The sequence below is a fragment of the Typopeltis vanoorti genome, chromosome 12 (assembly GCF_054136105.1).
Source record: "Typopeltis vanoorti isolate ZY-2024b chromosome 12, IOZ_Tvanoo_1.0, whole genome shotgun sequence".
Lineage (NCBI taxonomy): Eukaryota > Metazoa > Arthropoda > Arachnida > Uropygi > Thelyphonidae > Typopeltis > Typopeltis vanoorti.
Genome location: NC_143560.1, coordinates 3,269,862 through 3,294,960, shown reverse-complemented (window position 1 = coordinate 3,294,960; position 25,099 = coordinate 3,269,862). Strand labels below are relative to the sequence as shown.

At 36.4% G+C, this 25,099-nt stretch overlaps 1 protein-coding gene across 7 annotated transcripts in view; it reads left to right on the top strand.

Moving 5' to 3' along the window:
* Window positions 1–25,099, top strand: part of LOC150100549 (uncharacterized) — an 844,187-nt gene that overhangs the window by 315,810 nt on the left and 503,278 nt on the right. For all 7 annotated transcript variants that reach the window (XR_016549159.1, XM_090401348.1, XM_090401347.1 and 4 more), the window contains 2 exons: window positions 5,233–5,360; window positions 7,610–7,680. Coding sequence is in view for 6 of the 7 variants with exons in the window: in XM_090401348.1 (XP_090257474.1) it covers window positions 5,233–5,360; window positions 7,610–7,680 (199 nt within the window). In the remaining variant the exon portion in view is untranslated. The remainder of the gene's footprint in view (window positions 1–5,232; window positions 5,361–7,609; window positions 7,681–25,099) is intronic.

Genomic DNA, 25,099 nt, shown 5'->3' with positions numbered 1-25,099 from the left:
GTGTTAGAACTGGGTTCTTTACTTTTAGAGTAGTGAATGAGTGGAATTAGCTCCCTGAGTCTGTGGTGGATGCTGTGACAGTGAATGAGTTTTAGGCGAGGTATGATAGATACTGTATGAATGTAGAATAGTTGTGATGAATATTATTTTGATGCCTCCCTCAATGAGTCTAATGACTCCCTGGAGTTTCCCATAATAATAGTAATAGTAATACAAACTGGCTAGACATTTAGCGAAGCTACTAGCCACTCTCACAAACAATTCTCCCTCCTCTGTCAAAAATTCAGCCCACCTAAAAAGCATCTTACACCTTACCCTAAAATGCCCTGACTTAATTGTAAGCTTTGATATCACCTCACTATTCACAAATGTACCACTAATAGAAATCCTCAATCTACTGAAGTCACACTTCCCCCCATATATTTGAACTATTGAAATTCACAATACATGCAGGATATTTCACATGGAAAGGGAAAATATACAAACAACTAGATGGGACAGCCATGGGCTCTCCCCCCCCCCCCCCTAGCCAACTTTTACATGGAACACCTGGAAAAACTAGCAATCAATACAGCCACTCTCAAACCAACACTTTGGCTATGCTATGTTGACGATGTGCTTGCTATTTTGCCACATGGCCCAGAGACGTTGAAAACATTCTTAGCGCATTTAAATAGCCAACATCCAAAAATCCACTTTACAATTGAACTGGAAGCTAATAACTGTCTGTTATTAGCCTGTCCTTCCTGGATACACTTATCACACATCTTCCAGATGGTTCCTTATCATTTTCAGTTTTTAGAAAACCCACACATACAGGGAGATACTTACACAAGCAATCACACCATCATCCTTCTCAACAATATGGCATTTTAAAAACGCTAACCCATAGAGCGAGAGCAATCTGTTCCAATGACAATGCTCTTGCTGCTGAACTGGCTCACTTACGCCACACCTTCTTCCAATGGCTATAATCCACATAAGATAAACAAAATACTAAACGCTCCTAAGAAACCCCTCCCACCATCCACCACAGAGAACTACAACAAAGCAGTCACCATCCCATACATTAAAGGCACATCCGATAAGATTTTAAGAATTCTTAATAAACATAAACTACACACTACATTCAGACCATGTAGCAAATTAGCAACCGTTATCCGCTCACCCAAGGACAGCATTCCCCCTTTATCACATCCAGGAGTCTACCAAGTACCCTGCTCATGTATTCAAGCCTACTGCGGTCAAACAGGAAGAACTGTGAACATTCGCGTCATCGAACACAAAAGATACGTCTGGAATTATCACTATAGCAGGTCATGCCTAGCAGACCATGCCCTTGATACCCCTGCACACAGGATCAACTGGAAAAACACAAAAGTACTACACAGAAGCTCTTACAAGTTGTAGAGATTGTTCTTAGAGGCGACAGAAGCCCTGAAACATACTCCAAATCTCAACAAATATGGCCTTATTAACTTGCCTAAGATCTGGGAGACAGTCATCTTAAGAAAAAAACTAGTTTTTTTTTTTTTTTCCAGATAGAGGGCGCCAAAAATCAGGACGCTAGTCTTTGTGTTGCTGCTACAATTTTGTTTAACTAGTCCATTGATTACACCATGTTGTTATACATTGATTTTTGTAGAGGTGAAGTTCTAAGGATGAGTGGTTCCCAGATTTGAAGTAGTTTCGTACAACAAAATTTGTTTGAGTTATATGAAACTACAGTTTGAGTAGTTTCCTTAAGGCTAAGGAAAGTTTTTAATATTTAGATTGACTCCTGTGGAGGAAGATGGCCTTTTTCAATTGTATCTTATGGTAGCTATCCAAGGCATGGTCAGCAAGCCCTAAGTGGTTGTAGTGGTGAAACTGGATATAGTCTTTGTGTATGGCAATTCTTATCTTGGCTGCCCTGCCTGTTTGGCCACAGTAAGCCAGCTTACAGCTGCATGGTATGTGGTAGACACCTGGCAGGTTTAGGAATTGCGGCTGGATTTTGGGAGAGGGGATGCAAAAATGTTATAAGTCTGTAAGTGGTTACGAAGTTGAGGATTTTTATTATTATTATTATTCGTGACACCTCCAAGGAGTCCGAAGACTCATCGTGGGAGGACACCTACTGTACAACTCTCCATCTTCACTACTTACACAGAACCTCTACTACCAATCACCTACATCAACACCATCTACTGCCCACAACCACCACCACAGCCAGTATTTTTTTGCTGTAAATTGCGTGTGTTCTAATTTTTTTTTTCTTAGTTTTTCTGAATTGCTATGGATATATGTAATGGTAATAGATTATTTGGTGTAGTCTCTGTTCTGGATGGGGAAGGAGGAGTGTGGTTTTGGGATATTAATTAATTTTTTGATTTTGGTAGTGTTTGTAGCATTGGCTAAGAAGGTGTTGTGAATGTGTTCAAGTTCAGTGGTGAGGGCTTTACTGTTGGAACTGATCAGTTTTGCCCTTTTGTACAGAGTTTTAATATTTCCATACTGTTGGTGAATGCATTAGCCTGTGTATCTGTGTGTGTGTGTGTGTGTGTGTGTGTGTGTGTGTGTGTGTGTGGAGGTGGAGGAGGTCTGTAAACTGAGAATGCTAAAGCTCCATCAAGTTGGAGTGTAATCAAGGTGTCTAGAAAGGGGAGATTTGTTTTTTTTTCTTTTTTTAAGCTGGACTGGATTCTGTGCTACTGATTATTAAGATATGTTAAGTGCCACAGAGCCATGTGTGCCAAATGGAGAACACATTATCTACATAATGAAGCCACACCATAGGTCTTTGTGGGTTAAGGCTTTTTCTTCAAAGATCTCTATGAAATAGCTTGCTTGGGGGGGGGGGGGGGGATTAGATACCCCCATGGCTCTTTCCCTCTTTTGTCTATAGAATTTCAGACCATATATCGGTGTTACCATTACCATCCCATATATCCATGGCACTTTAGAAAAAACTAACAAAAATCCTCAAAAGATACAACCTTGTAACCATTTACAGACCATGTAAAAATTGGCATCTGCTCTTGTTATCCATTCTTCCAGCTACTATAGTCACTAGACCTGCCAGGTAACATGCAGCTGTAAGCTGTTCTACTATAGCCAAACATGCAAAACAGCCAACATAAGAATGACTGAACATGAAAACTACATCTGTCTCCAGCACTACAAACACTTAGGGCTTACTGACCATTCCTTGGATATCCATCATAAGATACACATACTGGTCACTGAATTAGAAACCTTTATGCAGGTGTATGTAAACATCATGTATGCAGCATATATGCAAAATACTTGGTTACATGCATTACCACATATTCTAGACAACTATTTAAGAATGCTGCTGGGCAGTAATTATCAATAGTGTTGATCACAATGGGAAAAACAAAGGATCTTTCAGAGTTCAATAAAGGGTTTATTGTGGATATTCTGGCTGGAACCACGATTGTGAGAATGGTAGATCTGACCGATTTCTCAAAAGGAGATATCCTGGGTGTTTAATCAGTAAATAAATAAACCACATTGCTTGTCTAAGAGGCATAATTGTGGTCGTCTGTGGCAGTCTGTCAAGAACGACATTGCTTTCATCTGAGAAGACTTGTACAGACAAATAGAACTTCCTCTGTGCAATAATTAATCAAAGCATTTAATGAAGGCTGTTCCCAATCCATATCTCACTGAACTCTGCACATGGAATTGAAGAGGATTGGTATTGGCAGTCGCATGCCTACACATAAAAATAAAAATTTCTAATTTAGTGGCTGGTATGTGTACAGTTGGAAAGTGCACCTTACTTCACAGGAGCAAATTTATATATGAAAGACTTTCCTTAGAATCTGCCTCAGCCACAAGGAAACTACCCAGACCTAATCAAATTTGATTGTATGAAACTACTTCAAATCTAGGAAGCACTCATCCTTAGATCTTCAACTCCACACATCCATCCTATCTTACTGGGGATGGGGAGTTTGTTTGTTTGTTTTGTCAATAAAGTCTTGTAGTTACTGGTAGAAAGTATCTAATTCTTCATCTTCATGTGATTCATAATAATGAAATTCATTTGAATAGTATTATTAGAAAATGCAGTTTGTTGTAGTTGGTGGATTGAGTGGTGGAGACAGTTGAGTTGTATTGCAAGTGTCCTCCCTCAATGAGTCCCTGGACTCTCTGGAGGTGTCACATAATAATAATAATAATATTAATAATAAAATCCTCCCAAGAAGTCCAAGGACTCACCTTGGAAGGGCATTCTACTCCACTCCACCCCACCACACACACACATCTCACTGTCTTCTCTGCTACTCAATTCTCCAACTACACATAATGACATTGACATGGCATCCATTGCCCACCACCACCATTACCAGCAACATTATTTTTGTCTGTAAGTTGCATGTCTTCTCATGGCTGATTTACCTGTACACAGGATGAAACCCCCCAGTTTCTGGGAGAAAGAAAAAACCTGCTTCCTTCATATGAGATCAACTAACTCAGCTTCACTTGAAAATACCCATATAAAGATTCCTCTTGTCATGACGAGAATCAAACTCGGGTCTTTTCCAGTTGAAGGGCACTGTATAATGTTTCATCGTGGCTCTAATTGCACTATGGAGGCATATCTAAAGAATTTTTTTTCATTTAAAAGAAAGTAATCTATAATTGATTTTCATCCTTTTGATAACTAAGTAAATTTATTTATAACTTGATGTGTTTAGAAGGCATTCATCACTTTAAGATTATTATATACTGCAAGATCCATTAATTTTTTTACTACTTTTGTACTATTTTTGTAAATTTTTTTATAACCTTCTCCAATATTATTGTTAATTTTAGTTTTTCCAATTCTTGCATTTAAATCTCCTGCTAATATCATCTATAGTTATTTTTGTTATATATATATATATATATATATATATATATATTTTTTTTTTTTTGTAATTGTTCATTAAATTCAATGCTCTGATTTTCTCTTCATTCTTCCGGACCATAGAATCCATTTATTTTTAAGTAACCAGCATTTATTTTTTAATCTAACCTTTGATTATTCTTTCATTCTAATATTCCACAAGCAGATGAATTCATATTAAATGCTTGACAACATTGACTGTATATAATTCTTGTTCAATATATTGTAAATTGATCTTAATTATTTTGTTAGATTCTTATATGTCTACTTTCTTAGTAATATCTTTTAGATATTTTTAGCTAATCAAAGTGTCAATTTATACTATTGTTTAGGGTGATGAATAAGGTAATCAAGGCATATATTCCAGATAATGTGTATCAAGATATTGAAGAAAGCCTTCAAGAACTCTATCAAGATAAACACAATATGATGATGTTTGCTGTGCGATCATCTGGTTTAAGTAAGATTCAAAATTATGATATTTATACACTTATTTTCACAGTAAGCATTAAATAGTGCTATTGATGGTAGGAGTGCTATTGATATAAAAAGAGTTATGTTCATAAAGATAGAAATGCAAGGATGAGAGGGGAATAGTGATTTTTGAGGCAGTATGGTATGGTATGGGAAAGAGGCAAACAGAATGAAATACATAGATGGGTGTTGCTACAGACCTGGTATTGTTCAGGGTAGTGACCATGAAATGTATAAGCAAATTAGTCAAGTAAATAGGAAAAGGTTAAAATCATCACTATTGATGATTTTAATAATAGCAGTATAGATTGGGATGACAAGACAGCAACCAGAAGTAAAGAAAATGAATTTCTCGAGTTTTCGAGGGATAACTACCCTCAGACAGTATGTAACAGAGGGCACATCAGGATTAAGGGTCTTTTATCATCTCATCAGAGGATGTCATTCTAAATGAGGTGTCAAATCTCCCTCCATTTGGTGAGAGCGACATCAAGTGATTACCTGGGCTGTTGCCAGTCATGTGAAAATGTCTACGAGGAAAGGGTATATGTGGAATTACAACGCTGGTGATTATGAAAGCTCAGGAGGCAACTTGCAGCTATAACATGAAATGAGGAGTTGGGTGGAAAGGATATCATTGCTGCTTGGGTGCTATTTCAGAACTATTTAGTAGAAGCAAGAAGCAATATCTAAATGCATTCCATTGGTCAGGAGGTTAAATAAGGTAGGTATGAAATGAATGAATGAAGAGATTAAGCATGTAATACAGAGAAAGAAGACATTACAGAGGCAACATAAGATGAGTGATAATAACAATAATCAATTTCATGAGGAATACAAAGAACAGGCAAGGAGGGTGATTTGGTTGGTAAGGGTAGCAAAAGTTCAGTATGAGCAGCTAATGAAGGCAAAAAGAATAACAGCGAGTTCTTTCGATATGTAGCCAGCAAAAAAAAAAAAAAAAAAAAAAAAAAGATTATGGAAGGATTACACTGATCAGAGAAAATGGTATAAGAACAACTGCTGTAGAGAATATAGTTGAGATATATACACAGAGGTATACACAGTAGTATACTTAGATTTTGATAGATTATCACATGATAAGTTGATAGTAAAAATAGAGTGCATGGAATTGGATATTAGATTATTGCATAGGGTTGGAAATTTGCTATGTAATAGATGTCAGCAAGTTGCATATGGGGGGTGCAATACGGGATGCTTCATGGGTCTGTTTTAGGACCATTGTTGTTAATGATATTAGGGACGATTTGAATGGGGATATTCAGTTGTTTGCAGATGATGCAAGCAGAAGAACTATGAGGAGTAGAGCAAATATGGCTTTACAAGAAGACTTGAATAGATTGATTGAATGGGCATGGGAGTGAGGATGTCAGTTCAATGTTGTGAAATGTAAGGTTTTAAAATTTGGAAAACAAACTCTTGTTGGAGATATATTGTTGGATGTGGAGGAAATAAGAGATCTTAGGATGATGGTAGATAAGGATCTAAAATGTAGAGGAAATATTGCCAAAATTATGAGGACAACCCAATGAACTCTGACAATAATGTGTAAAGACAAACTTCTAGAAGAAAGGAGATTTTGGTTTCATTTATAAGACCTTGATTAGGCTGCTTATTGACTACTATGACAGATTTGGTCACCTGGTATTTAAAAGGATTAAGAGATATTAGAAAGGGTAAAGAGGTGATTGACTAAGACAGTTTCTGGTCTCTGGAATGCTGAGTATGAAGAAAGGTTGAGATGATGCAAAATACAGAGTCTAGTAAATAGGAGAAAGAGGAGTGATATGATAGAGATGTACAAGTTAGTAAGGGGGTTGTTATAGGATTAACATCGAGATGAGGGTCATGCCTGGAAGCTGTATAAGGAAGTTGTGAGCAAGGGAGTGAGATGCATGTTTTTTTTTGTTTTTTTTTGTATGGAGAGTTGTGAATGATTAGAATGGATTGCCTGCAAGTGTGGTGTTGGCAGAGAACTTGAATTTGAAAAATCTATACTTAAGGCATGGTATGATGAGCTGTGTGTATTACAAATGGACCTACTGTGATGTGTCTTTGACTCCATGGGGGTTTGGGATAATAATAATTATAATAATATCAATCTGTGTGGTGTATTGAAAGTTTTTTTTTTTTTTTTTATCTTTTCTATTTCATAGATAGCAATTTATGAGAATTTCCATTCTTCATTTATATGTAATGTTCTCTAATTTTTAGGTGAAGATTCTGATCAGATATCATGTGCAGGACAGATGAGTTCTTTCGTAGGGGTTCAGGGACTTAAAGAGGTATGTATTGCTTCTGTAATCACCTTGCATTATAGTGGACACTATTTTTGCATGCATAAAGTCTTATCACTTGGTCAAAGGTAAATTATAATATTCAAGAAATTATGTTTGTTTTAATCTTTTACCCAAGAGTAAGTAAACAAAGTTTGCACCTGAGGTATCATCACAGCTAGGCTTTATATACTTGTATGTAAAGGCTGTTGTCACTATTGAAAGAGGTAATAAATGCTATTCCATTCAAAGCATTCTCTTTCAGAGTAGCTGATTTTCAGTAACATATTATTGTGAATATTAAATATCGGGTGGGAGGACACCTACAATGTGAAACATGGTGACCCGTTTTCATGTCTGCCACTGTAGCAACGTCTCTTTGAAATAAAACTAGATAAAGTTAAAAGTAAATATGCATATTTAACAAATGAATAATTTTGCCCCATGAATTTATTATTATTATTATTATCTGAGACCTCTAGGGAGTCAAGGACTCATCGAGGGAGGCTATAAATCACCCAAACCAGCTATCATACCTTACCTTAAATTCATTCACACTAAATGCCCTCACTACCCCCTAAGGGCAAATTATTCCACTCACTCATTGCTCTCTGGGAGAAAAACCTAGCTCTTACCCCTTTCTTGACTGCAGATAAATTTAACTTCCATGGATGTGCCCGTGTTCTCTCCCCACCTTCCATATAATGAAAATTTTCATCAATTGATATCCTATAACACCCATTCAAAAGTTTATAGACTTCTATCATATCACCCCCCCCTCTTTCTTTTGTTAACCATAGTGTAATCCACATACTCACAATCTGTCTTCATAATCTAAATCCGTAATCTAGGTATAATTTTTGTAACTCTTCTTTGCACCCTTTCCACAGCCTCTTTATCCCTTTGGATAATTTCAAAGCCTAATAAACAGGCAAAACGACTTTCTTATCCTGACATCTCAAGGTTCGCTTCAACATTGCAATTATCCTCTGAGTTGTATTTGCAACTTTTGCTATGTGACCTTTGAACGTTAACCTATCCACCAATACACCAAGATCCCTTGCCTCTTCAGTTTCTAGCATAACCCCACTAATATAATATGGCACTGGAACTCTAATCATGCCAAAGTGCATAGCTTTACATTTACTAACATTAAATCGACAGGCATTTTCGTTTGCCCAAATTTCGAGTCTATTCAAATCATTTTGTAATTGCTGAATATCAGTAGCATCCCTGATTGCCCTATCTTTGCATCATCAGCAAACAATTGCACATCTGATGTTAGATCCTTCCTGATATCATTAATGTATAGATTAAACAATAATGACCCAAGGACTGAACCCTGAGGTACACCACTGGTCACCTTAAATCTGGCAGATTACACCACTGTATACGAAATTATCATCCAACATTCTCTTCATCCAACTCAGCCATCACATTATTATAAAATATGAGCAAATTGCTAAAACATGACCTTCCTTTAGTAAACCCATGCTATTCCTTGCAGAGTATAGCATGTTTGTCTGCCCATTTCTGTATGCAAGTTCTTACCAACTTCTCTAAAATCTTCACTACCATATCCGTGATACCGATAGGTCGGTAATTAGACACATCAGTTTTTGCATCACCCTTGTACAATGGAACTATCATCCAATTGTTCCATTCTTATGGTATCATTCCTGAGCTGAGACTCAAGTTATACAAACATGTGAAAGGCTTATCCAATTCGGCTGAACATTCCTTTAGCAAATGGACTGATATTTCATCTGTCCCTATAGACAGATTATCCAGGAGATCCAAGTGCAATAGCTCTTCAGCCTCATTTTCATGAACCTCTAACTCTTTGTCCAATGTAACAGTAGCACTGTGCACCATGTTACATACACCTGGTTGACATATCTTAACAAAGTGAGCACTCATTAACTGAACAATCTCATTAACATCTGACACTCGAGTACCATTTGATTTGCATTCAATAAAGTTATTCTTCCACATTCATTCCTTCTTTTACTAGCAGCATAATGATAAAATTCTTTTTGATTGCCTTTAGCTTGCATGGCCAACTTCTTTTCATACTCTGATTTAGCTTTCCTCACAATACTCATTACTTTTCTGGCCTGAGCTTTATATATTTCATAACTCTTCTCACTCTTATTCTCACAATATTCTTTCCACATCATCTTCTTCTTGTGGATTTCTTGCTTAATAAGGTTGGACATCCATTTCATTCTCAACCTATTTATTCTTCAAACACTATGGAATACATTCAGATACCACCTCGTTTAAGCACTTTTTGAAAGTTCCCATGCATTACTGACATTTTTTCCATTCAGTAACAGATACCATGGGACCAAAGATTGTACAGGCAGTCCCCGGGTTGCGAACGAGATACATTCCTCAGAACGTCTTTAAGTCGGATTTGTACGTATCTCATTTCCCTGATGAACAGTGCACATACAGTAATAATAATTTTTTTTTTTTTTTTTTAGAATATAATTTATAATTTATTGATTGCTAAAATATTTATATATACAATAAACATCTTGTGTGACATTGCACCTTGTAATTTTACACAGTTTAGCACTAAGTGCTGCATTAGTGCTAAATCTACATTGGATTTCAATTAAAATTTTTAATAATACTTTTTTTGCCTTTATATTATGTATTTACAACACATGTTCTTCTAATATTAATAATGAAGATTATACAGAATTTTTTGTATAATTTTTTTTATTTTATTTATTTTTTTTTAAAGTTTGAGAAAGAGTGATTATACAAATAAATTTCTGCATTTGTTTATAAGGATTACTTGTAGATGAGTGAGGCAAGTTAATCCCACCTACTTCGAAGCTTGGGTTAGCTTTTATGAAGAGAGTGGGATTTAGCCTTCACTATTTATGTTGTTGCTACTGTTTATGTATGGGATGTAGGCATTGGATGCTAGTGATTTGTGATGTGTATATTAGTGTTAATGGTGTTTCTTAACTTTGTTGGTATATTTTCTAGAGTTTGTTTTTTAATGTTCTGTAGTTATCTATGTGTTTAAATTTCTTGGTAGGTTGTTGAGTTGTGTGGGTATCTGATGTGATCTCACAAAAGAACCGTATGAGTTGTTGAAGGGTGTGGAGATGTAGAGTGTTGTTGAAGGGTGTGGAGATGTAGAGTGTTGTTGTAGGTCGTGTTATACGATATGTCTCTGTTGTTTCAATAGGTGATGTTGAAGTAATTCCTTGTTAATGTCATGTAGTGTTTCAGGTTTTTAATGCTCAGAATTCTGTGTATCATCATGTGCTTGTCGGATATTGGTTGTTGAGTGTAAGGTGTCCAGATCACTGTTGACATGATTTTCCTGTGTAGTGTTTCTAATTTTGTTAGGTGGCTGGTTGATGTATTTGCATAGACTGTTATTCCGTATCTGAGAAGGGATTCGCAGATACGGTGATATAGGAGTTTTTTATGTTGGATGGAATAATGTCTTTAACTTGGAAGAGTTTTGCTGCGATGATCCGGACTTTGGTGTGTAGGTATTCTATATGTTTTGTCCATTTAAGATGGGAATCTATAGAGAGACCGAGGTATTTTGCATGTGTACAGGTTTGATTTCGGAACATTGGCAGGTATTTTTGTTGTTAATGCAGCGGTACGTGTGACAATGTATCGATAGTGATGCGGGGCATATGATTCTTGGGTTGTGTCTTATCAACATCTGTGTTTTGGTGCCGTTGATTAAAATTGCTTTTTGGTGGAAGTATGTTGTGATTTCGCTTGGGTCTTGGTGTGCTTTGCAGAGAGCTGTGTTAATGTCTGTGAGGATTGCTAGTAGTACAGTGTCATCTGCGTATTGAAATATTTGACTTCTTATGGATATGTTATGAACATCGTTAATGTATATGTTGAATAGAGTGGGTGATAATACACCTTGTTTTATTTGTATACTCCAACTGTGATATGTACCTATTTTTGTTACTTGTGTTCTGTTTGAGAGGTAGTTCTTGAACCATATATGCAGTGTTCCTCTTATACCTATTGAGTATAGTTTGGTGAGTATATATTTAGTGAGTTTGGTGAATAATAATAATAATAATGGCTCATATGTGGCAATAATAATACAATTTAATACTGTAATTATAATAATAATATCCCTGATCTGTAATTAATAAGTTACAGAAACTGTTGTGCTCTTTTAATTCAAACAAACAGAACATAAAAACAAACTCATACGAAAAGTTTAGATAAGAGAAATTTCAAAAAAGAATATTAAAGGTTGCATCAATGTCTTGCTCAGTGGAAGGGGAATTTCTGAGGCAAGAAGGGAGGCTAACATTAATCAGAAGATGATGATGGAGATGATGCTAGAGACGATGGACCTGGTGCTGGAGAATCAGTATTTGATTCTGTTTCCAGATGAGGGGAGCTTCCCACTGAAGTCCGTTTCTTGAAAAAGTTATGTTGGGTTGTTTGCACAGCCTTTTTCTTTCTTTCATCATAAACAACTGATGTAACAACTGATGTTCCCACTAACTGCATGGTAAACCTTTGCAAACCGCTGAATGTTATCTTGCTCCTCAAGCTTAGCAATGAGACGAAAGGTTCAGCTAATGTTTTGTTGTAAACTTTCTTGGCCTTCTGATTCTTCATGTTCTTGTGTTTCTATCAGCTGCTTCTGTATCTCCATAAGGTCTTCATTGGTTAATTCTTGTGAATGGGACTCTAGCCTCAATGACATCATTTTCATTGATGTCCAATTGCAGTGCATTGCCACCTTTCACCACAGCTTTTCTGGCTTCGGCTATATCTTTTGTGGAGCCACGAAAATCATCACAGAATTGAGGGCACAGTTTCTTCCCCACTTCTTTAATTGTTAATTGGTTCACTTTCTCCCAAGAATCAGCAATGTTTTTGATAGCATCATGGATGTTATAATTCTTCCAGAACTCTCTCAAGGTCATCGCATTATCTTCCGTAGTCCTGACCGCTTGCAGGAATGTACGCTGTAAGTAATAAGCCTTAAATGCAGAAATGACTCCCTGGTCCATTGGCTGTAGTAATGATGAAGTGTTGGGTGTTAAAAATACGACCTTTACATTAGGGTGAAGGTCATCTAAAGATGTTGGATGTTCAGGAGCAACGTCCAGCACAAGCAGAATTTTAAAGGGAATTTTCTTTTATGAATAATAACATTCCACAGCAGGAATAAAACAGTTCAAGAACCAGTCTTCAAACATGGCAGATGTGTGACCCAGGCCCTTTAAACTTGACTTCCAAATAACGGGAAGAGCTGCTTTAATAATGTGACAAAGTGTGGGGTTTTACATGTGCGAAAGAAACTAGTTCTCGAATTATTAATTAATTATTAATTGTCCTTATAGGGAGCCTTGGGAACCCGCTCGTAAGTACGGAATGCCATAAGTCGGGTCGTCTGTAACCTGGGGACCTCCTGTATTCTCCTAAGTTGATCATAATTTCCAGCTTTGTAATTCAGCATGTAACCTGTTTTAATCAGAGCATCAATACAATTAGATACTTCCTAAGAAAGTACAACATGATCGCTGTCACCAATTGGTGGTAAAATAGCCATATTCTTGACAGAGACACCTTCTGATACTATGAGCAAATCCAACACTCTTTGACTTCGAGTTCCTTCTTTCACATGCTGCTTGAGAAAGTTGTCTCACAACAATTCAATAAATTCCTCTTCTTTTTTATCATGAGATTTCTCTTCTACTCAATCAATGTTTGGAAAATTAAAGTCACCCATAACGATCATTCATTTGATACCCATAAGGCTAAATTGGCGATGCATTTCTTCATTCCCTGCAACTGAACTGCCAGGTCTGTACCAACACCCCACCATATATTTCATTCTGTTAACCTCCACTTCATACCAGATAGACTCAAACTCGTCGCTACATGGGATATTGTTACCATCATTGTTTTCTTGTGTTTTTACCCTAACTGGACTTTAGTCATCTGATATCATTAGTAGCACGTCTCCTCCTCTCCTATCTCTTCTGTCATTCCTAAAAATAGTATACCCATTACACTCGATCCCACTTACCATATCTGATTCTGATAGCCAGGTTTCACTAATGCCAACAATCTTAGGCCACATCATATTCAATAAAGCAACGAACTCAACCCCTTTGTTTCTGATGCTCCTGGCATTTGTGTATAGACATAATAAATTACCACCTAGCCTATGCCTAGTCTAATTACCACCTAGAATTTGGTGGTATCTGTTAGTGAATATTCACTATGGTAAATTTTTGACTACTTTAATAGAGGTATGTAAGCTGACAAACTTAGAAAAATTAAAGATGGAAATTTAAACTTTTGCAAAATAAATTAATTAGCTGTAAAATTTTGGCATGAGTATCATAGGTATAATCAGTACAATAACAACAATGGGACATAAAATAATTTAATAATAAGTAATTTTATTTTGCGTTCCATTGTTGTTATTGCACTGAGAATGCCTGTGACACTTGAGCAAAAATTTTATAGCTCATAAATTTATTTCACGTAACTTTTAATTTCCATCTTTATTTTTTCTAGGTAAATTTTTGAACCTTCCCTGGCTGCTTGCTAAGAAACTTTGGTTAGGACTTTTTGGAGTTCATAATGGTGTGTGAATTGAATAATACACGCAATATAAATTATAATAGAAAATAAATTATAATTTTGTTTTAATCCTTAATCCAAACATAACTATTATTTTTCAGAATATTACTCAGTATTATTTAAAATAACTTTAATTAATACTTCTGATATTTCAGTAATGTTATTATGTTTGTTTTAATCCTTTACCCAAACAAAAAAAAAAAAAAACGCAAAGAAAGTTTGCACATCAAGTATCATTATGACATATCACACACTCAGCTTGCCTCCTTGCTTCGAGATTGCTCTGCTCACCTTCCTTTATTTGTTGATCCTACTAATACACAGATGAAAACACTTCAAAGGCTCCTTTAAAAAGGTCACTTCTTGGCCTGTGGAAGTGACCAATAAACCAAAACTATATAACTCCAGATCCCCCCCCCCCCCCTCCACCAGATATATGGGCTACCAAAAATCCATAAACATAATGTGCCATTATATCTCATCGATTCACCCATATACAAATTAGCCATACATTTAGTCATAGTGCTCTCACAATATAATGCCAACACTCCACAAATAAAAAGTTCAGTCCACTTTAAAGCCAGTATAGAAAATCTCATTCTCCAGCACACTGGCAAATAATGGTCAGTTTTGATGTTCACTCTATTCACTAAACTTCCATTCAAAGACACCTTAGACCTTATTCAAGCTTTATTTCCTCCTGATAACTCCACCCTGTTTCAGCTCACCATGAATTCTGGTTGTTTCGTTTGGCAAAGAAAATTGATAAGACCCCATCTTGACTACTGTGCCCAGATTTGGGTGCCAGGGTTTCTTCTTGATAGGGAGGAGGTGGAAAGGATCCAGAGGCGAGTGACAAAGATGATAGTAGGTCTATGGAATGAACCTTATGAGAACAGGTTGAAGATTTGTGGGTTGCAGAAATTGGTTGATAGGCAGATAAGGGAAGATATGATTGAGACATTCAAATTGCTAAAGGGTTTCTATAGGATTAATTCAGAGGATATTTTTGAGATCAGGACTGGTGGTGGGGGGCTAAGGGGCCATCCATGGAAACTGGTTTCCATGGATTGCCCCCTCCATGGCCCTCTCCAAGTAAAAAACCCTAGCTTTTTTACTCGGAGACTGGTGAATGAGTGGAATAAGCTGCCAGAGTCTGTTGTGGGTGCCATGACTGTGAATGAGTTCAAGGCAAAGTATGATAGATACTGTGTGGATGTTGAATAGTTGTTCTAGACATGATGTTTAGGGCCTCCCTTGATGAATCTAAGGACTCCTTGGAGTTGCCCGTAATAATAATAGTAATTCAAGAGGATCTGAATAAGCTGGAAAGGTGGGCAAGTAAATGGGGTTATCAGTTTAATTCAACTAAAATCTTAGGTTTTAAAAATTTGGTATCCACAGATGCTTCATACTTACTTGGTGGAGTTATATTAAAAGAAGCAGAGAAAGGAAGGTATCTTGAGACGATTAGATAGAAATTTAAAGTTTATAGGACATATTACAAAAGTTGTGAGGATGTATCAGAGAACTGTTAAATGATGACATTGATCACAAAAGATAAAAGTGTATTGTTTTATTGTATACAGCTTTGATCAGACCACATCTGGAATTCTGTGCTCAAATCTAGTCACTGGGATTTCAAAGGGATGCAGTAACCTTGGAGAGGATACAGAGAAGGATAACAATAATGATATTGGGTCTGTACAATACTGATTATCAGGATAGACTTGAAGGCATGCAGACTGCAGAGTTTGGTGGATAGAAAGCAAAGAGCAGGGATGGGGATACGATTCATTTATTTAAGCTGTTGAAGGGTTATTATTGTATTAACCCTGAGGACATTTTTCATATGGTAGAACAAGAGGAAGGAACAAGGACTAGGAGCCATTTCTGGACGTTACTAAAGTAAATAGTGAGTAAAAAGGGTAAGAAGTAAGTTTTTTGCATGGAGAGTGGTAGGAGCATGGAATGCATTACCTGAGAGGGTGGTGAAAGTGCAGATGGTGGATGAGTTTAAGGAATGGTATGATAGACTTTGTATTGACTAGTGTTGTTGTCCCACAGAAGAGTTTTGTGATCCCATGAAGATCAGGAAGATAATGACAATGACAAGGTTTATTATCATACAGAATATTTACATATATACAATGAAACATATTATATTTTTTGTACAATACAAAGATTCAGTACAAAATGCAGAGTACATTAATTTTTTATAAATATAAATGTACATTTTTTTTAACTAGCAAAACATTTATCCATAGCATTTACACATGCATGAGCACAAATGTGCATACAATTCACTATACAATACAGTAATACAACACACAATACACAATTCAATGAACATAATAATAATAATGGAATAATTTTACATAAATATGCATACTTTTTTTTTGCATTTTGTCATTTGTATTTATATTTCAATAATTTTTTTATATATTATATGTTTAATACAGACATTTTACAACATATAATTCACTAATATTATTATTAGTAAACTATTATTCCAGTAGCAAGGCTTTTATGTTGGTCATACATAACTGGTAATTAGCTTACGGAATTAACAACGCATAAAAAGGATATTAATTAAAGGCAACTTTAATGAATATCTTCAATATTTCGGCAACGTCATGTTGCCATCTTTAGGAACATAAAAATATGGTATGTGCACGCAGTTACTAACAAAAGCAAATGAGGAAGAAGGCAAGAAACTAATATTGTTCCTAAAGTCCTAATGGTGCCCTCTGGCAGGCTAATTTGGTTGTCTTGGCCGTTGGGCTGAAGTTCTCATAATGTAAGTCTCCCAAATTTGGGGTAGTTTCATGCACCCAAATTTGTTGAGGTTTGGAACGTTTTTAAGAGCTGCTGATGATTCCTTGAATAATTTTTCGTACTTAAACTTGCTGCGGTGCATTATTTTAGTTTTCTTCCAAAGAATTCTATGGTGGGTATGTAAGGCATGGTCTGCCAGCCCAGAGTGGCTGTACTGGTGAAACCGGATGTAGTCTTTGTGTTCTGAAATCCTGATATTTGCTGTCCTGCCTGTTTGGCCAAAGTAGGACAATTTGCAGCTGCAAGGGACCTGGTATACACCAGGTGGGTCTAGGGGAAGTGGTTGGTCTTTGGTAGAGCGGATAAGGGATGCCAACTTTTTATATGGTCTATTACAAGAAGTCAGTTCATATTTATTGAGGATATTGGTTATTTTCTCAGGCAGGGGATGGTGATAGATTTGGTGTAATCTTTATTGTGGAGGGGGGGAGGTTTGTGGTTTGCTGGTTTTTGGATTTTTTGGGGGGTTATAGCCATTGGCTAAGAAAGTGTTGAGGATGTGGTTTAGTTCAGTGGTTAGGGCATCATCATCTGACCAGATTAATTTTGCCCTGTTATATAGTGTTTTTATAACCTCGTTATAAAAACACTATATAACAGTCTAGTTATATAGTGTTATAAAGTGTCTAGGAAGTGGAGGGTGTAGTTTTCCTCTTTTTCTAAGGTGAACTGGACTCTGGGGTGTTAGTTGTTTAAGTGTGTTAGGAAGGAGTGGAGTGTATCTGAGCCATGTGGCCAAATAACGAACACATCATCCACGTATCGAAGCCAAACAGTGGGTTTTTGTGGGGCAGAGTTTAAGGCTTTCTCTTTAAAGGTCTCCATAAAGAAATTGACCAAGAGTGGGGAAAGTGGTGAACCCATGGATGTCCCCCCTCTATCTGTTTGTAGAATTTTCCTTGCCAAACGAAATAGCCTGAGTTCATTGTGAACTGAAATAGGGCTGAAATATTGGTAGGAAACTTGGCTTGGATGAGCTCTAGGGTTTCTTTGAGTGGGACATTAGTGAATAGGGAGGAGACGTCAAAACTGACCAGGAGTGAGAGGTTTTCTATACTGGCTTTAAAGTGGGTTGAGTTTTTTAATGTGTAATAGTGTGTTGCCAGTATAGTGTGTGAGCGTTTTGGCTAAATGCTTGGCTAATTTATATGTGGGGGAATCAATGCCATCCACTATGGGACGTAATGGCACATTTTGTTTATGTATTTTTGGGAGTCCATATAATCGGGAGGGGGGTCTAGTGTTATAAGGTTTTAGTTTGTTTGTGACTTCCACAGGCCAAGAAGTGACTTTCCCTAGACCTACCTGGTGTATACCAGGTCCCGTGCAGCTGTAAATTGTCCTACTTTGGCCAAACAGGCAGGACAGCAAATATCAGGATTTCAGAACACAAAGACTACATCCGGTTTCACCAGTACAGCCACTCTGGGCTGGCAGACCATGCCTTAGATACCCGCCATAGAATTCATTGGAAGAAAACTGAAATAATACATCGCAGCAAGTTTAAGTATGAAAGATTATTCAAGGAATCATCAACAGCTCTAAAAAACGTTCCAAACCTCAACAAATTTGGGTGCATGAAACTACCCCAAATTTGGGAGACTTACATTATGAGAACTTCAGCCCAATGGCCAAGACAACCAAATTAGCCCGCCAGAGGGCACCATTAGGACTTTAGGAACAATATTAGTTTCTTGCCTTCTTCCTCATTTGCTTTGCTTTTGTTAGTGCCTGTGTGCACATACCATAATTTTATGTTCCTGAAGATGGCAACGTGATGTTGCCGAAATATTGAAGATATTCATTAAAGTTGCCTTTAATTAATATCCTTTTTATGCGTTGTTAATTCCGTAAGCTAATTACCAGTTAGTAAATTATTACTAATTTACTAATAATAATTCAATATCACTATCAAAGTTTGTTTATTAGTATACAGCATATCTACTTCTTGGCCTCGACCATAGATGGCAAGAGATTGTTTGTTCTAAGTTGGTACATCTATTATAAGCATCCATATGAAATTACAAGTCATTCTATCAGAATGACTTGTAAGTGTTGTCTGTAACTTGAAATGGATAAAATTGAGTATCGTGCAGTTATAAAATTCTTTTTGTAAAAGAAGGTTTAATGCCAAAAGAAATTCATTCAAAGTTCATAAAAGTTTATGGGCACTCTTCTCCTTCATTTTTCACAATTAAGAAATGGGCTGCCAAGTTTAAACGTGGCCGTATGGTCCTTGAAGATGATCCACGTTAAGGACATCCAAAAAGTGTAACAACGCCAGAAATCATTGATCAAGTGCATGATATGGTATTGGATGACCAAGTCAGAGTGCGTGAAATTGCTGAGACTATAGGCATTTCAAAAGAACATGTAGGATATATTTTGCATGAAGAATTGCATATGAAAAAGCTTTGTGCAAGGTGGGTGGTGCGCTTGCTCACAGCAGATCAAAAACCACTCACATGAAAATCTCTGAACAGTGCTTGGAGCATTTTAACAAGAATAAAACTGATTTTGTGTTTCGATTTATTACTGTTTGAGACTTGGAGTCACCATTACACACCAGATGTCAATCAAAACAATGGACAGAAGCTGGTTGTTCAGCACCTAAGAAGTCAATCAGCAAGAAAGGTCATGGCATCAGTGTTTTGGGATGCTAAAAGCATTTTGTTTATTTATTATCTTGAAAAGGGTAAAGCTATAACTGGGGAAATATTATTCCAATCTTTTAACCAGACTAGGCGAAAAAATTCATCTTTCATCAGGACAATGCACCTCTCCACAAAACTGTTTTGGTAATGGAAAAATTAAGGGATCTGCATTATGAATTGTTGGAACATCTGCCCTATTCCCCAGATTTGGTTCCCTCTGACTCCTATTCCCAAAACTAAAACTCTTCCTCGCTGTTCAGCGTTTTTCTTTGAATCAAGAGGTGATTGCAGCTGTTGAGGGGTATTTTGCAGATCTTACTGAGACCACTACATGGACGGGATAATCATCGCTGGAATAAATGTATTAGTCTTAAGGGAGATTATGTTGAAAAATAAAAGTAATTTTGAAATTATAAATTCGTTTTTTCATTGTTAGGCTGAGAACATTTAAGACCACCCTCGTATGTACTATTAAAACATTATTGTTACATTTTTTATCAAAACAGAAATTCAGTATAAAAATTATTGAGTTTGTTTGGGTGGCAATTCTGCTGTCTTCCTCAAAGCTTTTCTGAGGAAGATAATGATGTTTCATGGTTTTGTTTTAGTACTTATTGTGAGCCAGGTGTAGATTTAACTGTGTATATGTATATGTTTATGCTTGGAAACATATACAGTAAAATCCCGTTTTTACGTTTTCCTACCATTTATCATTTTCTGTTGGTCCTGTCTTAAGGCCTATTCTTACGATATATTGTTTTCATGCCATTAACAACTTGATGTGGACGTTATTTCCCATGATTTGCATTTTTTTCTCGGGTGGCAATACTGATTTTCGAATTGATTTCTGCAGAAATCTGTGCATTTCTGTTCCCAGATGGCGTTGCTTTCAGCTGTAGTTTCGCTTCTGCCATCAAGGTAGCTTCCAGGGATGGCCCCCTTGTTATTCCCGCTGTTCAACCAAGCGAAAGAACTCCCCAGTGTCAACCCTTTACCAACTCTCAACAGTTTAAAAATCTCAATCATATCACCTCTCCTTCTTCTATCCACCAAACTCTGCAGTTCACACTCCCTCAGCCGATCCTCATCATAACCATTTTATCTCTGCAGGTCAGTGTCTTTCTCATTATTGCAGCAATCCTCTGCGTTACCTTCACTTCCTTTGCAATATGTCCTCTAAATTTCAGGTTTCTATCAATCATCAAACCCAGATCTCTTGTCTCTCCTTCCTCCTCCAGTTAATCTCCTCCCATAGACTATGCAGCGTCCTCGATGTGGGTCTATCTAGCTTATTCAAATCCTCTTGCAGGGCTACCACATCTGCACTATTACTAATAACCCTTCCCAGCTTTGCATCATCTGCAAATAACTGAATATCCCCTTGCAATCCATGGACAATGCCATTGATATATATAGGTTAAACAATATAGCTCCCAGTACTGATCCCTGTGGAACCCCACTTGTAACCTTCTGCCTCTTTGATATTGCTCCACCATACACAACTCTCTGATACCTATCGGACAGCCAATCCTGAATCCAGTTGACCAATCTGACATCCAGACCCATGTGCTGCAACTTAAATATCAGCTTATCATGTGGCACCCTGTCAAATGCCTTTGCTAAGTCTAGGAAAATGGCAGTATATGCCTTTCCCTCATCTAATGCTCTTGTAACTTTATCATAAAAGGCTAGCATATTGCTAAAACTAGAGCGCCCTCTTCACAAATCTGCTGACTCTCACAGATAACATTACCCTCATCTACCCAATGCTGTATATGGTCCCTCACTACTTTCTCCAAAATCTTACTAACTACTGATGACACACAAACCGGCCTATAATTAGACACTTACAGTCTGCTATTGCCCTTATGCAATGGCACTGTCTTACCTTCCTTCCATTCCATGGGCACCTTTCCTGCAGCCAGACTTTCATTGAAAAGTTAGGTCAAGGGCACTGTCAGTTCCTTAGCACATTCTCTCAAAACTCATGGTGAAATGCCATCCAGTCCCACAGCTTTACTAACATCCAGAGTACTCAGTATGTGGAACACACTCTCCTCCTGCAACTCTAAACCTCGAACCTGCTCTATTCCCTCTAATATTCAAATTGACTCCTCCAGATGAAATACTCCAATAAAATGTTCATTGAACAATTCCACTATGTCATCAGTCACTCCATTCCCATTTTTATCCCACAATGTCATTCTTCCACAGTCATTTCTCCTCCTACTGGCCAAATAGCTAAAAAATTTCCTAGGATTTTCCTTGGATCTAAGGGCCAATCTTTTCTCATATTCCAGTTTCGCCTTTCTTACCATACTAGTCACTCTCCTAGCCTGTGTCTGATATTCTTCATGCATCTTCTCTTCACCTGTCTCCTTATATCTCTTCGATAGCCTCTTTTTCGCATGTAGCTCCTGGATCAGTATTGAAGTGTAACTTGGATCAGTATTGAAGTGAAGTCCGAGATAATGTGTTGTTTACACCTGTGTGATGGTTGTGGTTTAGGATCAGTGCTTTGTGTATATGAGAATGGATGTCAGATGGTGAGATATTTAGTTTATATGGGTTGGATCTGAGGGTTTTTGAATATCATTAGCTCTGTTTTTTCAGGGTTTATATATATTTCCAGTTAGTGATCAGATTGATATTGTATTGCATATTTGTATAAGCTGTTTGCACTCTTGAGAATGGATGCTATGGCTATTTTGTCTGTGTATAGGAGGATACATTTTAGGGGAAGTTGGCTAATATCATGTGTGTGTGTATATATATGCTAAACAGACTGGGACAGATTATCATGCAGCCCTTTGCTGCATGATAATCCTATACGTATGATGTACTTTCTGTTTTCCATGTATGCTTTGAACCACTGGAGTGCCTTCTGATTCTGATATGTTAGTTTGTTCAACAAGGTTTTTTGTGTTAAATGTGTGAAATGCTTTTTTGTTAGGTCAATAAAGACAACTAATACTATTCTGTTTTTATCTTGTTAGGTAAAAACAGAATAGTATTAGTTGCTTTTATTTTATTAGGTTTAGTAGCATTTATTACTTCTGTGAAATCTTCCAGGAGTGTTGCTGTTCCTTTATTTTTTTGAAGACCATATGTATTTATGGGATGATTTGGAATTTTTCTACATATTCAGAGGTTTGTGATACACAATGTGCTCTATGATTTGGTTGATTACTGACAATATGGTGATGAGTCTGTAGTCACTTATGTTTCTTTTACCACGTTTATGTATGGGAGTAATTAATGCAGTTTTCAGTGTTTCAGGTATGTGCTCTGTTTTGAAGATTTTATTTAGCAGTTTTAGTATAACAGGACATGGTTAGTTGAGCTTTCAATGTCTTTTGGTGTGATTTCATCTATTCCTGGTCTTGTTAGGGTTAATTTGATGAATTGCAAGTGACAGCTCTTCTTTTGTTACTATAGGGAACTGCATTGATTGGATTACTTGTGGTCATAGTGGTGAATATTTCTTTGCATGAGGGGAGAATGTTTTCCTGCAGTTATTGGACAGAGTTCACAAAGCTGATTAAAGTTGTTTTCCAACTGTTTGAGGGATTTAGGCTTGCAAGCAAAGCTGTGTTTTATTGTTTCTGAGGCGGTGGTTTTGTGTGTATTGTCTAGCATTTCATTGATCAGGTGCCTGGTTTCCATTATGTTGTTCTGAGGTATTGTTAATTTGTTTCTATAGTAGTTTCTTTTTGCAGTTCTAATCTGTGTTGTTAAGCGATTCCATTTTCTTTTGTATTCGCTTATAAAACTGTATTGTTAGGTGACGTATTAAGTTGTTTCCATAGGGCATCTTTTCTTTGTATATCTATCAATGTGTTTTCTGTTATCCATAGATTCCGTTTTTTATTTTTGTTATTGCTTTGTTCTACATTTTATTAAATGTAAGTTTAAGGTTAGTAGAGTCTGAAGATGTATCTGCATTCAGTCTATGTTTCTGATTTTGTCGTTTACTATTGTTTCATTTAAAATGCTATAATACTGTTTTGTAGTCTCAGCGAGTATTTAGGCTTCTGGTTCAGTATGCAGCTGTATTGCAGTGACATAATGGTCTGCCAGTTTACACATTTTGACAGCTGCTGTATAGCTGTTTGGAGTAACCTGTATATTTATATGGTCAATACAGGATGAGGTGATTGTGTTTTTGACTATCTCTTCTTGTGTATATGACTATAGATGGGGGTTATACTATATGCTGATAGGAGGTGTAGGTATTGTGCCATGTTGTTATTTATGTTCGTAATGTTTATAATTATGTCACATATTATTATCAGGTATTTTGAGGTGCCTTTTTCTGTGGTAGACAGCCATCAGTTTAATTCATCAAGAAATTTTATGGTGCTTAAATTGGTTGGTCTGTAGATTGCATTTAATACCAGAGTTCTCTTGTTTGATATTTTCTACTTCGATGCATATATTTTCTGCATATTCTAATTTATAATTTATTTCTATTACTTCTAATTTATACTTGCTAAACATTATTATACCACTGCCTCATTTAATTTGTGTACAGTGTTTTTGTTGTTGAAAGTTTGCATTTGCTCACTGGTTGCCTTTTCATTTGTTGTGGATACTCTGTTAATATTAAAATATCTGTGTTGTTTATATATCTTCCTTCAGATAAGCTTTTTTGAATACTCCTGATGTTCATACAGAGAATAGATGGTGCTTTTTTTGTTGGAGGTGGGGGGGGGGCAATCTCTTATTTCCATTCAATTATCGAGTTTAGAATGTGTCAGCTGTTTTATTTCAGGATAATTAGATCTGCTTGGTGAGCTGCATTCAAGTGGGTTGATATGTTGTTCCCTTCTTTAAGACTCATTACTGTATCTTTTAATGTGGTAGCCTCTTCAGATCTTGTTGTTGTTGTTGTTGTTGTTATTATTATTATTATTATTATTATTATTATTATTATCTGTTAGATGTATAATTGTCAATTCAATCCAATAATCAGTTATCTAAATCTATTTCATTGCCGCCCAAATGTCAATTTATCCAAGTGATGTTTGGAACAACTGAGGTGCATTTTGCAAAAAGCTGTATTAAACTGAATTTAATAATAAGACAATATAATATCAATCTTTCAATCAAGAAATAACAAAACTATGGCATTCAAAGGAAAATTGCCATCCAAAATAAAATAGTAATAGACAACAAAATAAATCAAAGAAGTCAATAATTTAGAGCCATAAATTAGGTTACAATGAAGTTATAGACATTTCTAACAAAATTAACAAATTCTTCTAAATAAATGGATTAATAAACAAAACATTAGTTTATAATATAATAAACAA